This window comes from Trachurus japonicus, chromosome 5, assembly GCF_045865225.1.
Source record: "Trachurus japonicus isolate A0001 chromosome 5, Traja_1.0".
NCBI classification, from domain to species: domain Eukaryota; kingdom Metazoa; phylum Chordata; class Actinopteri; order Carangiformes; family Carangidae; genus Trachurus; species Trachurus japonicus.
The window spans coordinates 14736342-14751909 of record NC_140911.1 but is presented as its reverse complement, the minus strand read 5'-3'; the positions used below and the strand labels follow the sequence as shown (position 1 = coordinate 14751909).

General features: G+C 41.6%; 1 protein-coding gene across 2 annotated transcripts; it reads right to left on the bottom strand.

Moving 5' to 3' along the window:
- Positions 1 to 4019: 4019 nt before the first annotated feature.
- On the bottom strand, positions 4020 to 14810 carry bin2b (bridging integrator 2b). 2 transcript variants are annotated; one of them, XM_085776491.1, is made up of 12 exons: positions 14649 to 14810; positions 13476 to 13556; positions 10396 to 10450; positions 9836 to 9930; positions 8732 to 8827; positions 8504 to 8611; positions 8331 to 8416; positions 7493 to 7568; positions 7272 to 7354; positions 6481 to 7165; positions 6108 to 6200; positions 4020 to 4491 (listed from the first exon to the last, which is right to left on the bottom strand). In XM_085776491.1, the coding sequence occupies exons 1-12, from the start codon at positions 14739 to 14741 to the stop codon at positions 4384 to 4386; spliced, it is 1659 nt and encodes a 552-aa protein (XP_085632617.1). In that variant the 5' UTR covers positions 14742 to 14810; the 3' UTR covers positions 4020 to 4383. The 2 variants fall into 2 exon arrangements, with proteins under 2 accessions (XP_085632617.1, XP_085632618.1); XM_085776492.1 differs by having other exon boundaries at positions 4020 to 4488.
- Positions 14811 to 15568: the final 758 nt, after the last annotated feature.

Here is a 15568-nt window from a genome sequence, read left to right as displayed (position 1 = left end):
ATAAAAACTACTACTACTACTGTAGACCTGAGTAAAAAGTAAAGATGGTTGAATCTTTACTGGTTTAGCCATATGAACATTAAATGGCGACAAAATGTTAATGTTGGTTTTATGGCGTGCTCTGCCCTTATAGTTTCATAACTAATGATAACAATGTGTTAAGAGCCTACAATTTACACCTCAGAACAACATAGGTGAGGGTAACTGTATTTACAGAAAACAGTGAGCATGCACAACAAGAGGAAAAGGGTGTTGTAGTATCGAGAACTATTCTGAAAGCGATGAACTTCCTGTGTCAGAAAGCATCCACCCTGTTTCACTGACAACATGTTATTCACACCTAGCCTCAAGGACGTTTCTGAGTGTCTCAGCCTGACCATTGACCTTTCCCTGACCTCTAGTTGTGCTGAGTAGAAGGGGGAGGGAGAAAAAAGAATAATGTTACAGGAGGAAATAAAGCATAAAGAGCGCCCCTCTTTTCACACACAGGATAATGTGGTTGTTCATGGTTTTGCACGAGTGTTTTCTCAATCTGCCCTCTCAATGCAAGATTATGATCTCTATGTGGTCATTAAAAATGTGACTTAATTTTACATTTTGTTGACAATATCCATATATACAGTTGTACATTAACTATGTACAGACAACTGAAAATACCACTCTAAATATATATTTGTGAATGAAGTTCTGGGCAGAACGTGCAGCAGTGAAAATCCTTGGTTTTCTTTATCATCAAGCAATAGCAAATCTAATTTTGATCAGATGAATTCAGAATGGGTGAGGAACGTGACCATGCAGTGGTTGAAACCTCATAGCTCTCCCGGGGACATCCTCCTAGTTTATCTATCTTCTGCCTTGTCAACACAGTGCTGCTTCCTAATGAACCCCAGTTAATACAGCAGTTGCCCTGTATAACCTACACGCCTATTCCACAGAGGAACCACGAAGAAAAACTCACACTGCAAACAAGCAGGGAAGCACGAGGCCGGCGGCGAAGAAAAGGGGCCTCTGAGTGCTGTTCTCGCCCAGACAGAGGCCCCTCATTGAGAAAAAGACAAGTTATAATGCATTATATTCATATTGGAGCAGCGCCCAGAGTCGTCCACTGTGAATATAACCTTTCAATATTAACCTCTCAGAGACAGACCAGCTCTATTAATAACAGAATCCCAGTTACTGTTGGATTTCTCTCAAAAGGGGAGACTTGTGCGGTTGTCTGTGTCCTCAGTATTCCCACAGGTTGCCTGAAAAATATTCCAAGGAAAGGTTACTACAGGAATCCGCAGCAATGCCTGGTTTCTCTGTCAGATCCTCGGTCACTGGTAAAGTAACACTGCAACAGAAATAAAGAATAAAACCAGAAGTATCAGAGATCATCACCGCTATCAACCAGAAAACATGTTTTCCCCCAAGTTAGGAGCTTGAAGATGAAATATCTTCATCTTCTGTTCAGGAAAATGTTCCAGTAGATGAAAATGTTGTCTCTGCTTCAGTGGTAAAAACAACAAGCTGTAAATAAGAGACCATATAAGTTGTAAACAATTTCATATCCAGATGCCGTTTCATAATCGTCATGAAGAAACCACTGACTCTGCTACTTACACTGATCTCATGTTCTTCTTCCAGGAAACAGGGGCAAAGAGGAGACTAATCCAAGTCAGCCCACTGTTACACTAAGTCCTTGTGTCACTGACCGTGGTGACTTCATTTAGCAGGAATGGTGTAGAGTGAGGGTTACTACAATACTGCAGACTCCCACAGTCCTACAGCAGTACATACTCATCTGGAGCAGAGGATACTCCAGGCATGCTTAAGGGCCAACATTTATTCCTCCATCCAAGCCATTAACTTCAGCTATTGCATTTAAGTTACTCAGTACCTTGAAATTCATCTTGGCAAGGACTGGTCCCACATGGCAGAAGTTTGGCCTGTAAACCACCTGACTTCATGAGGTTGATGAGGACCATTGTTACAAGCCGCCATCATCTAATTTCCTTCAGATTTTTTTTTTATCACATCCGTCAGTGAAAAAGAAACTTTCACCCTGTCGGGAAAAGGTTCAAGGTTGTAAATATAAATTGATAATAATCTCACCCAACCCATGTTTATAAAGCTTTCAATCATAGTACATGATCTTCATCAATAGATAGGTAATCAGTGTATGTATTATGGGTGTTTCTGTAGAACTTTGATGCTGTTGACCCTCTGCACACCCTATATGTAATATGATTGTTAATGTTGTTGACAGCTGTGTTTGTTTAGTCACCAAACATCATTTGACCACATTTCATGGCACCTACTACGCCCCAATGAGCCACACAATGGGAGCACTTCTTGCCAGGTTCTGTAAGACTGTGCTCTAGGGGGTAATAAAAGTCTCATGCTAACCCCTCTATTGAACAGACCAGAGAGGCATGCCTAGTTTCCAGACCAATTTTTTGCCTTGTTAGCTGCATGGCTCTTGCTATGGTGATGGTGCAGCCTATCAGTAGATCCACCACTTTGGTCCAGAGAGTAAAATATTTCTAACAACTACTGGGTGGACTGAAATTACATTCGGTACAGCCATCCACACTGCCAAACCCTAACTTTGCCCATCCTCTAACTAACTTCATCTAGCAATATCATAAGGTTCACATTTGTGGAATCACATGTTTTGCAAAAAATCTTTGAAATTTGGTTCAGACGTTTATGTCCACTTAAGGATGATTTGTAATCCCTTAACTTTTTTATGTAACACCATCATCAGGGTTAGAGTTCAGCTAAATACTGAATTTAAATGTTTGCAAGCTAACAGTGTGAAAATGGTCTAAGATGTAGGCTAGCTACTATCTTAACATTAGCACTCACCAAAGTACTCACATTGATCACTCACTCACTAAACACTCAACAGATGACTGACAGAACAGAACGGACATACACCGATCAGGCATAACATTATGACTGGTAACCAGCGACAGGGTCATGGGCGACCAAGGCTCAATGATACACATGGGGAGCGAAGGCCAGCCCAAAGGAAACCAGAACTGTGCCAACGTATAGCCAAATTATTAAATTAATCAGTGCAGTGATTAACTACAGTTTTGAATGCTCATACAGTATAGTCTACAAAAGAAGGGTCTTCACAGTCAATGCATAAAGCTTAGTCAAATCATACATAAGTGGCCTTCAACACAGAATTGATGTCATTTCTCTTTGAGGTATGGGGAAGCTCTGCCACTTTTCTCAATTACCATGATTGCGGCAATAGCCTTCATAATGTTTGCAATGAACAATCACAAGTGTAAAGCACCACAGGAATGGTAATCGTCTCTTTAAAGTCTTGTTTTCAGACTAAATCTGGTTCCGCTTTGTGTCAGTCCTTTGGATACGTGACAATTGCAGCTAATTCATTTACTTGTTCGGAGCCATGTTGACATGATGACAGCTGTTCATGACAGCTGTTTACCGCAGCAAACACAAGTCCAAAGACTCCAAAAAACCATACACTGACTGTATATGAAAAAGGTCTAAAGCCGACAGGCAAACCATAGCAATCTGTCTGAAGAGCCATACAACACCTATATCACAGAGTTGCTTTGTAGCTGCAGTTGGTTACCTGCATCCTGTGCTTTATTTCTGAGTGTTACCTTATTAGCCAGGTGGCTGCAGTATTAGTCTGGAGATGTGTACAGGCTGACATGCACTTCAATTCCCATGTCCACAGGGCAAAACTGTCAAATTGGGGAAGTGAACTGCAGCTCAGTAGAGTTTTCTATACAAGAGCGACCTCTCTTCCATAAACTTCTCACAGTCAATCAGTCAACATGTCTCAGTTTTCAGGTCTTGACAATATTTTCACATTCCATTCTGGTGAATCATTGTGGTCCTCTCTCAAGCTGATGCTGTTTATCTGCGGTCTTGCAGCAACAATTTCCTTTATTTACAAAATGCAAATCCTATTTACTGAATAGTATCCACTTCTTAGAGTGGAGGTTCACAGGGCATACATTACTTTATCAAAATTTCAGACTTTCCTCTTTTCTTTTACTTAGAACTTTATTTGGAAGTTTAGACAAGAATAAAAACATCATTATAAAATGTTTTGTTTCACAGTGTTGAATAGAAAGACATTGAAAACACAAAAAGAGAAAATACTGTAACTTTTTGGAAGTTCTCTTATAAAATGTTCTGCAGCTCAGTCACTTCTTTTCCACAAGCTACATCATAGCATGTGAGTAACCACGTGGGATTTGTGCTCATCTGTTTCTACAGCCTCTGCACCCAAAACATATGGGTTCACTCCCTCTGTGAGTGGGTGTGTGTGTGTGTGCATGTGTGAGTCATCATAACCGTTCAGAGGAGGAAGAAGAAAGTTTTACAGACTGAGGAGTGACTATTGCTTCACTCAACAGACTGGATGAGGTTTTCCGAGAAGGTCCCAGAGTTGTTTTCTTGATCCATGTGCTGGTTACAGCTCTCCTCCCCGCTCCCTTGCACCAGGCCTCCCTGCTGTGAGAAACATTTAACACATTTAAGACCTTAAAGAAGTGAATCCATCCTCTGATCAGACACTTTGTGAATGTTAGATTTAACTTTACTTAAAGCAGAAGTAAGCAATCCAGTCGTTTTGGCTAATGCTGCGTTCCAGGCAGGCTTTTGAAACCGTAAATTACAGCTTCAAGTCACAACTTACGACTTTGTAGCGTTCCAGGCAACCCACTCGTGTTTTTCCGACCTGTTTTACCTGTGAAAGTCACTATAACGGCCACTCGTAACTTCCGACCCGTGAACTCGTACCAGATCGAACTGGTACGACTTCACAGGTCGGAAAAACACGAGTTACGAATTGCCTTGAACGCACCGTAACAGTCCTCGTCCCTACGTCACCGCATTCACACGCATCCCTTGGCTGCACACACAGCCCTTCATGCCGTTCTCTCTCCTCATTGGATAAAAATTGTAGGATACGAGAAAAGTTTTCTCCTCGGCGCAGAGCAGAGTGACTGACAGACCCGTGTTTCGGTCCAAACACTCTATGTAAGTGATTGCTGTCGGAAGATATAACTATTTAAGACTTATATTAACACAAATATATCGCTTACTTCTGCTTTAACTACTGTCATTCAGTACTGTTAACATTATTTGCAGTTAGGAGATGTCCTTAATGTTAATCATCCACAAAACATCTGAGTGACAGCTGATAAATGACGATAAATAGAACGATAGAATGATAGAAAGAACGATAGATCGAACGATAGATTGATAGATCAATAGATTATAAAAACTTCAAATTATAGTCAAAAAAAGGAAATTAAGTGAAACATTTACTTCAAAACTAAAAGGAAACTAAATTCATTGCATTACATTATTGATTATATTTATTTGAATAAGTATAGTTTTAATGAAATATAGATGTTTTATAAATTGTGTCAAATGTGAAAGAAAGTAAAATAATGACATATTTTTTTGACTTAATTCAACCTTTGATTATCTGGCTCACCATATCTTTAATGGTGAGCCTATTAAAAAGACTTCCTGGTGTAGAAAACCTGCTCTTAAAAGTTAATCACCACTGAATTTTCCAAAACACTGACATCGCCGGGGACGTTACCTGCAGCAGCTCGATCCGCTCGACTGCCTCTAACCTCTAACAGACTAAGGAGCTAGTTTTGGTGCTTTGACTGAGGCTGAAGAAACTCCTGTCAATTCACAGGAATTCAAAAACTGGAGCTACTTTCAGCCTTAGGATGTTTTGTGAAGGGGGGTCCTGCTGTTTAGTAAGAATATTCTAATTTGAAACATTTTCGGCTTTCAGATCCAGTTTCTCTGCACTGGAAAATTTCCACTGTGACTTCAGTTTAACTAGTTACCCACGGAAAAATTAAAAATAAACTCAACAAGAAATAGAAAGTAAAAGTAGTAGAAGTACAGTTTTGAAAAGTTCGTTACCAGGTGGATGAACAGAAAATCCCCAGAATATACTGACTCAAACATATTCGGGTTCAGAGAAAGGTCTACAAGCAAAAGGAGGGAGTGGACTTAACAGGAAATGTGCCTCTGTCTATCTCTTCTATCTCTAAAGAACCACGGGAAGTGAGATATGCTTTACAAGAACACACACAAACCTCTTGAGTGTCGGCAAGAACAAGATTTACATCCCCCTGTTCAGACTGGAGCGGGCTGTCTTCAGACGCTGCATGGCTCTCCAGCACCACCTCCTGGTGTGAAACAAAAGGTACAGCAATGAGAGCTGAATTTACAATTTACACAGACATCAATGGAGCTAAATGAGGGAACAGTTTCTTTCTCTAACCTGGTGAAACAAAACTTTAACTCAAAGTTTAATGGTCATCCTGATTCTAACATACCACATCACCTCTGTCTATAACAGTGTCTGTCTGCTGTCTGGTGCTGAGCAGGAAATGTACAGTGGGTTTATGGAGCTGCTTGCTAAAAGAAAGAAAAACATTTCACATTGTGATTTCATGTGTTGGGTACCTTGTTTACGGAGCCAGAGTCATCTCCTGATTCAGCCGTGTCCTGGCTGACAGATGCTGCTGTTGCTTCCTCCTGGTTCTCAGCAGGAAGGAGGGCGCTCCTGTCTGAGGCCTGGAAGGAGAGGCGAGGAGCAGGCACTGGTGGAGGTTTGGTCTCAGCTTCCTCCGACGGTGGATCACTCACAGTGTCCTGCTCAGGACTATGCGGGGCATCGCTGTCTGCAGAATCAGAGGGATTGGACACTTCCTGACCTGCTGCTGCCTCCGACTTCGTGACTCCCACCCCGGAGTCATCCGACAGGTTTGTAGCGAGCTCTGCTTCTGCTTCTGCTTCAGCTGCTGCCTCCTCCTCCTCCTCCTGCTCTGCTGCCCCTGCACTTTGACCACTTGTGCTTCTGTCGCTGTTGTCATTGTCACATACAGACTGCCTCTTGGGTGTGTTGATGCCGCTGGAGCTGAGATCAGAGTCTGATGAGTTGACGTCTTTGGACGAGATGCTGCTTTCTTCTGGTGGGTTGGTTTCCTCAGAGATGCTTTTAGTGCTCTGTTCAGGGGAAGAAGGTGCACCGTCTTTTCCATTTTGGGTGGAGGCATGGATGGAGACATGGTCAGTTGGGAATGCAGTGTTGCAGGGGATGGGATTGGAGATGACCAGAGACTTTCTCTTCTTTGACTTGGACGTTGTGCTATTTGAAGAAAAAGTATGTATTATTTTTTAGTAAACACATTTTGTAAATCAGAAAAGGCTTGTTTTCAGCATATAGAAAAACTAATTACAAACAAATGATTTACCTGTTCAGACCCTTGATGATGAAGGCTTTCCCTGAGTGTTGAGTCTCAAGTTTCTTCATCACATTGTAAAGTTCACGGTTGAGCTGCAGGACAAATTGCAACACGATTCTCTCATTCAATCTGATATTAATCTTTAGTCACAGTGATAGTTGTGATGGCTGTTTTCACAGCATCATATACTTCATTACAGGTGTGATGTGATGAAATAAAATATGTCTTACCACACTCATCTCCTTGTAGAAGACGTCTCTCAAGTTTGATATGTTTTGGAACACGGTCACGTAGCAACCTATACGGCTACAGAGACAAAGAGAGCAGTTCAGTTTATTCGTGTGACTTTCTGGAAAGATCACTTATGTCGTCCAATATTTCAGGAGCAGCCTCAAGAATAACATTTCTACTTAGACTATTTCCAGTAGGCAACACTACGATGCAATTTGATACATCAGAATCTACACTTGTTTTGTTCTGTACTCACAACAATAGTGGATAAATAAAGTCAATGTTGATGTTGACAATGTTGAAAGATTAACTGGCCAACAATAAACAAACATAAACAAGTAATATTAACTACAATTTTCATATGAACCCTTCACATTTACTATGTATAGTCTTGTTCAGACCTGTCGTTGACATCCTTCCTGGGTGATTGAATCACAAGTGGTCAGCTCTGAGCAAAGGTGTGAACAGACCCATGATGCATTGAATGCATGTGAGATCATTTAGAGGTTGTCTGGACCACAAGTTGACTATTTCAAATATTCAAATATATTCCATATCGATCAAAATAGCCTAGATTATGATTCTTGATATAATCAAGGGGCTCTAACAGTCATGGCAGGTGTGAACTGACATATTTTTAGCAGCCTCGTTTATGACAAACAGGAGAGTGACGCGAGATCCTGTTCTGTTTTTTTTATTTGCCATAAAATTCTTAACTTGTTTTCTCTTCATCTCCTCGTCCAAAATAAGTTCACTTGAGCTTTTAACCTCTTTATTCATGATGTTCAGCTTTCACTCATCTTATCATGGACCAAAATCTCACCCAGTCAAACATACCTCTGATAGAGGACAGGCAGCTCTTCCCTCAGCTCTTTATTCATTTCTTCAAAGACATTTTGGGCCTTGTTAAACTCTTCTTCTGCCTGTTACAGAGGGTTTAGAAATAGTTTTTTAAAAAAAGAAAACAACTTGATGTGTTTTATCAGTCATCACTGTCATATTTATGTTACCTTTGTTATTTTGGCCTCATCCTTTTTCTTGGCACTCTGCAGTGCCTCCAGGTGATGACGAGCTGAGTCATAGTCCACCAGCTTGCGTCCGCGTTTAGCAACTCGTTCCTGAGAAAACAGATTTGATCAGTTCTACCAGCTCGAGGCGTCATCTTTCTTACAGCATCAGGATGGATCGTGTCAGCACACATCAGCAAAGAGCAAACAGATTCATGAGCCTGACGTTACCTTGACCTCAGGGAACTGGCTTGTGTAGTTCTCCATTGTTCGGACGATCTGGTCGTTCAGTTTCTCTTCAAAGTCGTTCCATAGTAAGTCTTCACTCTAAGAGACAAAGTCAGTATCACACCACTGCCGCTGAATAAGCCTTACTAACTGCTACACAACTTAAACCAAGACAGCCGTACTGTCAGCAAAATACTGTTCTACAATGACGGCTATGACCACTAGTGCACATTAGTGAAAAGCTTCATTCAATTACATTAATACTAGGTAAAAACTGACCACAGCAACTGAATTTGCAGTTATGATGAGACAAGTAATAGATCAAATATAATTTATGTAGATCAAATTCAGAATTAATACTTTTGACATGCATTCTCTTGTCAAAATCTGCATCCCAATTCCCAACTGTTTGTATATGTATATACAGTAAGTATAACACCCTCCCTCTCACTAGGTTATGACTCCATCTTGATTTAAAATACTCAATCAAGATCCTGAAACAACGCTTATTTGTGTTGTTGTGACATCACAGAACTGCACTGCACTAATCTGGGATGTATGGCACAGTTGCCTTTCCTCACTGATCAAATTTTGAAACCATGAGTTTGTCAAAAACTGATTCTCTGGACCAGTGAAACCAAGACAAAACTCTTTGACCTCACTTCTAAATGTCAGGAAACCCAGACGATGATGTTTTAAATTGGTCGTCCTTCGGGAAGTTTCTTCTATCTCCACACGGGATCTCTGGAGCTCAGCCAGAGTCCTGTCGTCGCCTCTCTTATGAGGACCCAAACTCAAGGTAGAGTACTGACTGTTCCACCAATGTAAGAAATATGGGGGGCACTTGAGCTAAGTTTCAAGTGTCTGAATACCTGAGTTAATAATGTCAATGGGATATTTCAGATTCTTTGTTTTAAAATTATGAGCTCTGAAGAAATTCCAAATGTGTCCTTGATGTGTTACATCCAGCTTGTACCAGCCTGCTCAGTGAAACCAAATTTCCTGAAAGCAAGCATAACCGGCCGAAACCCAACGGATCAAATTACCAGGCTCTCATATAACTGCCTCGGCACATACTGTACGTGTATTCCCACATCATGTACTCACATCTGTAATGACAGCCAGGTCCTCCACTCCGTTCCAGTCTGGTTCGTAGATTTCTCGCAACGTCTGGGAGAGCCGCTTGGACGTCTCGTGCACAGCTGTGGGGATAAAGGGCAGGAAACTGTAGCGGCTAAAATAAAATGTTATAATGTCATCATGACTCCATATGGATCAGCTTATCATTTGCATCAGCAGCACTTGGAGCGCTGTGGTGGTATTGTCTTTTGGGGTTTGTGGCGCTGTTACACCCACACCAAGAAGGTCAGAACAACACTGGTTTCCTGAGTGGAGCTCACAATGCGGGAACAAGAGCTGACACAACAGCAGAAACACAACGGTTTCTGGCACATGAGTCACATATGCACTGCTGGGTCTGCCTTTTTTCAATGTGGAGTTTTATTTGCTTTTGTATAACATAGCAACGCAGACAGAATTGCAAAAGTCACACAAAGGATCTAAGAATAGAAGAAATTCACTTCCCCATTACTCATCTTCTCTTCTGAGCAGAAAGTGCTGCTTTGTTAACAATGATCTGGGTCTGTACGGTGCTTTAAATAACCCACCTTTCACTGCCGTGTAGTAGGCTTTCACATCTTTAAACAACTTGCCTCCATCAATCTGTGTGCAGAAGCAAAAAAAAAAAAAATTTCAGTCAATTTCAGTAACATTATCACTATGACTACTAATGATCATATGATCGCCATTTCCCCAAAAACCTACAGACATGAAATCAGTACGTTTCTCTTCACCTGTTTGCTTCTATTTACAGTTTTACCTCTTGTGTTGAGCTGCACAACTAAGTATAATCTCACCACAGCGTTTAGCTTCAATTAAATTACAATGAAAACGCTTTTTGTGGTGATAAGTTGTGGTGAAGTGAAAGCAGCATTGTGCAAAACTTCCTTCCTGTAGCTGCTCATCAGGTTCCCTCCAATATGTGCTGTATGGTTGTTGCCTCACACCCTGAATGGGCCTTTACAAACCTTAAAGTGAACTGTAGCATTTGCCCATCAGCAAATTGTGGCCACGAGCAGTAGCCTACAGTAAGAGGACCCTGTTGAACACTAAACCAACAGTGGCACAAGTACGCAAGTGAGAAAAGAGCTGTGAAACCTGTGAAATGTCAGTCATTTCCATCATATGAAGTTGGTTAGCATTAGCACTAAAGCTAATGGTCATACCAGACCAAATGAGGCTGAATCAGCAAAACCTCTGATTGTATTAAACTGAGTGAGGAGTACGTTTCAGAAGTTACATAGTGTTGCTTTAAATCCACACAAATATGAAAACTAGGTCAAGTGATTAGCCTATTTCAAAAATACATGAATTTATCAAAATTAATACGATTATAGACACTATTGTTTCTTCGAATACCAGATAGCAAAATGACATTGAATCAACGTTGAAGTATGGTCAGGCAGCTACGTTGAATCAACATTGATTCCCGACATTTAATCAACATTGAAAGCGCTCGTTATGATAGATGTTGAATCAACGTCATATTTTCAACCATTAAGCGATACTGAATCAACACTGATTCAACGTTCATCTAAAAGCAATCTGCTGCTATATTTTTAGTTGATTTTACATTGAAAACATGTTACTGAATCGACTGTTATCTAAATGGAAGTATCTGTGTTAATTAAATGTTATTTTAGTCCAAAAATATGGAATCATACTAAACATATTCGAATAACTGAAAAAAGTGACAGAAAACAGGCTTTTAATATTCAAGGTTTATTCTGAAAAGGCAAGTTTATGTGAAAACATATGACTTAATTAGTTCTCCTAGTTTTATCAGTCTCCCGATCGGAGCCGTGGCACCGCACATGAAATAACAAAGCTACGAGCAAAACAAAAACATAGAGCTTGACTCGGGGAACTACACATAGGAGCCATTACATTGTACAGCCAGCATTTTATTAATTATTAATGACAATAATAATCGATTTAACTTATAATGCACTTTTCATTCAAAGAAAGGCTCGCTCACCAGAGGGCATAACGTTACCTAGTCCATACAGCTGTTAGTTAAAGGTGTTCAGGCCTGTTTGTAAAGAGTCCAGTCTTTGTGCTGCTGTCCTCAGCTGGATGAGGAGGCAGATCCAGAGGTGTGTCCCCCCGGTAGGTACAGAGCCTGGTGGGGGGGGTCCGGAGGAGCAGCTGTCTGCGGGTGGACTGTGTGTGGAGTGATGAGTTGTTGTAGAAGGAGACGTGTGTCTGTTGATGCACTTGTGGCTGAGCAGCTGAGCAGCAGGACTTTGTAGTGGAACCGGGATGGGACCGGGAGCCGGGATAGGGAGGTCCGGGGTTATGTGCTCAATCATCTTCACGGACTCTTCCCGGCAGCGCTGTGTCCTAGACGGAGGCATGGCTCAGCCTCTCACACCTTTTAACCTACATGTAAAACAAACAAAATGTCAGGCAATTGTCATTGATTATTTTGTCACGTAAATAAGCGTTTCTCCGACACAGGACGTCCGAGCTGCTGCTGAGACGCTCCGGTCGCCGGTAATTCACAAAGCTCAGGTGGAGCTGCGCTAACGGCCTGCTCCAGCCACAACACAGACCAGCAGCTTTACAGTTACCGGTAGCTATGCCACTAGGTCTCACGCCGAAAACTAGTCTAAAAGCCTTTGGTGGATGTCGAATGCTATTTTAGACCGTGTATTGTATAATATTTACTCTCAAATTAACAGTTTTTATCACTCACCTGGACAGCTAAACCGAAGCTGTATGCTTGAAAACGTGCCAGTTAAAATACATCATGAACAAAATTTAATAAACTCCATTAAGCAAAAAACACAGCTAATATCTTTATAATCAGTAAAATAAAAATATTTTTAACTTACTTTAACAGGAGCAGGGTCCAGCGCTGTCAAACAGGGGAGAGAAAAAAAAAGCCGACTGCTGCCGCCTGGCAGTTGGGATGTACCACCACTAGGTGTAAAGTGGAGCTTTGGACTACTCCACTCCTTGCTCTCACTGTCTGAGAACAAATTGTAGACGTTTTTGTCATGAACTAGACACAAGCCTTCAGAGGATTTTAACAGTAAAAAAAAAAAATCACGTCTACAGCATAAGGTGCTTAATTGAATATGTTTGACACCCCCTTCCTCTCATTATGTGGTCTCACCCAGTTCAATGCATTGAAACAGCATCAGTGAAACAATGTTGATTCAATGTTGGCATTTCAATGTACAATTTCAACCATCCTTCAATGTTGATTCAATGTCATATTTTCAACATTAAATTTTTAGAACGTTGATCTAGCATTGATTTTTCAACCATAACCAACAATCAACCTTTCTGACCATAATTCAACGTTGATTCAATGTCATTTTGCTATTAATGTTTGTGAACAAATATTTTTTTACCAAGAGAGATACCAATTATGCAGAAACGATGAGAAAATTGAGTTTCAGCCTGTTCGAAGTGTTTCCTGTTATCGTGGGCAAGTGGTTGAACTTGTGGGTTTGGCATCTCAATGCAACAACAAAAACATAACACTTTCTAGAGTTAGCATTCAAGGGTAAAAATTAGTTGTTTAACATTAGAAGCAGACTTCACATGAGCTTTATTTGAGGCGCAGCGAGAAAGCCAAAGGACCTTCTTCTGATGTAGAACACCGGTGTAGGCCTACCTGTTGTTTGTTGAGGCTCTGGAAACATTGCTCAAACTGCTCGTCCTTGGTCTCCATGGTTTTGCCGAGTTTCTGGAGGACCTGAGAGAAGACAACAGGGTGAGAAAGTTTCAGCACATGACAGACGAGGGTTTCGAGCGTCAGTGATCACTGGAGTGGCACAGAGTGGGTGATTTATCTGCAACAAGTTCAACTGGGGATTCATTGGAATATGTTGGCCTGCTTGATGACACACTATTGTACATCTACAGCTCCACATACACCAACATGTGGGTAATGATTATAGGGTGCTTCACAGTCCACTGCCTGCAGGTGTTTGACTGACTGAATGACACATGTCATGCCTTTTAGCATTAAATCTGCAACAAAAACCTCTCACTACGTTCCCATTCTCTGTGATAGAAAAAGTCAAGAAAACTTTCAAATCCCCAATTCAGGCTTCATTCTTGCAACTTCAGGGGGGAAACTCCAGCCAGAAGCTGCAGTTGTTGTTTTTAGGTTTAGGTGGAGCAGTTAAATCAAACATGTCAACCACAAACTGAGTGAGAGAGGCTCAACAAGCAAGAGGAAGTGCTCAGTCAGGAAGTGGCAGCTTTTGTGTCCGCACACAGCTGTACAGCTCTCAACAACAGCACGGTGCTCAGCATGAACAGGGGACCGTCCAGTGACCTTTTTATCAATGCATCAGACTGAGAGTCCGGCCATCAGCTCAAAAATCTAGATAATTTATAACATGCAGAGGGCAAGGCCTGGGGAGTGTGGCTTAGGATCTGCAAAGATACCTTCTATTTCCCCTTTAGTCACTATCACAGCTTCTAATCCAGTTAAGACACATTTCTACCTCTCATACTGGAGCATTTCATCTTGAGTTACCACTTGACAGACAAATAACTGTACTAAAGACTGAGAGGGGAACACTGGCAAAGCAACAACATAAATATGAGCAAAACATCCACATGCTACTTTCCAACTTCTCCTTAAACAGTAGGCTAGAATTAAACCGTTTCTCTTCTTTTAATCTCTTTTGAAGAACATGCCAGATGTGTTCAAAATAAATTGCTTAACAGTTATTTAGCTGATGTCACCACAAGACTAATCTGGTGTAGGTCTGCCTACAACAAGCTCGGATGCAGATGTTGATCTCAATATAAAAGTTAGTTCCCTTTGGCTCACCTTCTCCTGAGCTCGGTTCAGGGACTTCTGGACCCGTTTGGCGAAAATCCCGGCTCCAGCCTGCAGGTTCGGGCCCATCTTATTGTCAGCCATCGTAACTTTCGTCGCTGTGTGTGTTTCTCCTCTGTGAACGTCGCCCACCTCCCGTCTGCTTCCTCTTGAGAAACTAAATTGACTCACCACCGAGAGTGCGCTGCGAATTCAACTCAAGGCGATGGAGGTGGAGCAAATGTCAAGACGCAGACTCACACACACACACACACACATTATACACACGCTTTTTAATGAGCCCAGCTGAGTCCTTCACGTCATCATGGGGAACAGCCCCCTCTTGTTCAAACTTGTTGAAGGTTATTTCTGAGAAGTGTCTCTGCGTGTCCCGACCTGTAGACTAGAGCAGACCCGGCTACAGCTGCCTGCACGCCGCTCCCTCTGCTCCGCGCCTCCGGTAAAGCTGGAAGTCGTCCAGCGGCACTCACCTGAAAACTATGAGCGCAGATTGCGTTTCTCTGATGATGCGTACCTGATTCAGCAACGTGACGTCACCAGTGTGGCTGAGATGCTGCGTTCAGGTGTGCCTCAAAAACCCAGTTCATTTGAGTTGTCCAATTACAAATCTTGTGTCAATCAACTCTCATTGTGAAATTAAGCCTCCATGTAATTCTGGATGTAGATCTCTGTATGCTAGTTCCCTTTCGGATTAGTTCAATTTTTAACTCTGATACAAATAGCCTATCAGCTGAGCAAGGCCTTTTTGCTGTGTTACGCCTTTGTTGACACATCTGCTCCTCATAATAATTGCCTGACTAACAGTTCCACCACAACCTGACACTGTCAGTAGCCTATTACAGCAAAGAAACAAGACAGCAAAAACCTTTTGGCATCATTTTGGCCCAAATCTGGCTGGTCATTTTGGCAAG

Bases quoted from the DNA above. Each gene is read 5' to 3' on its own strand.
- bin2b (XM_085776491.1), bottom strand. From the start codon at position 14,741: ATGGCTGACAATAAGATGGGCCCGAACCTGCAGGCTGGAGCCGGGATT. The intron at 13,557-14,648 runs GTGAGCCAAAGG...GTCTTCTCTCAG, and splicing joins TGAACCGAGCTCAGGAGAAG to GTCCTCCAGAAACTCGGCAA. The intron at 8,828-9,835 runs GTGAGTACATGA...TTTGTCTCTTAG, and splicing joins ACCTGGCTGTCATTACAGAT to AGTGAAGACTTACTATGGAA.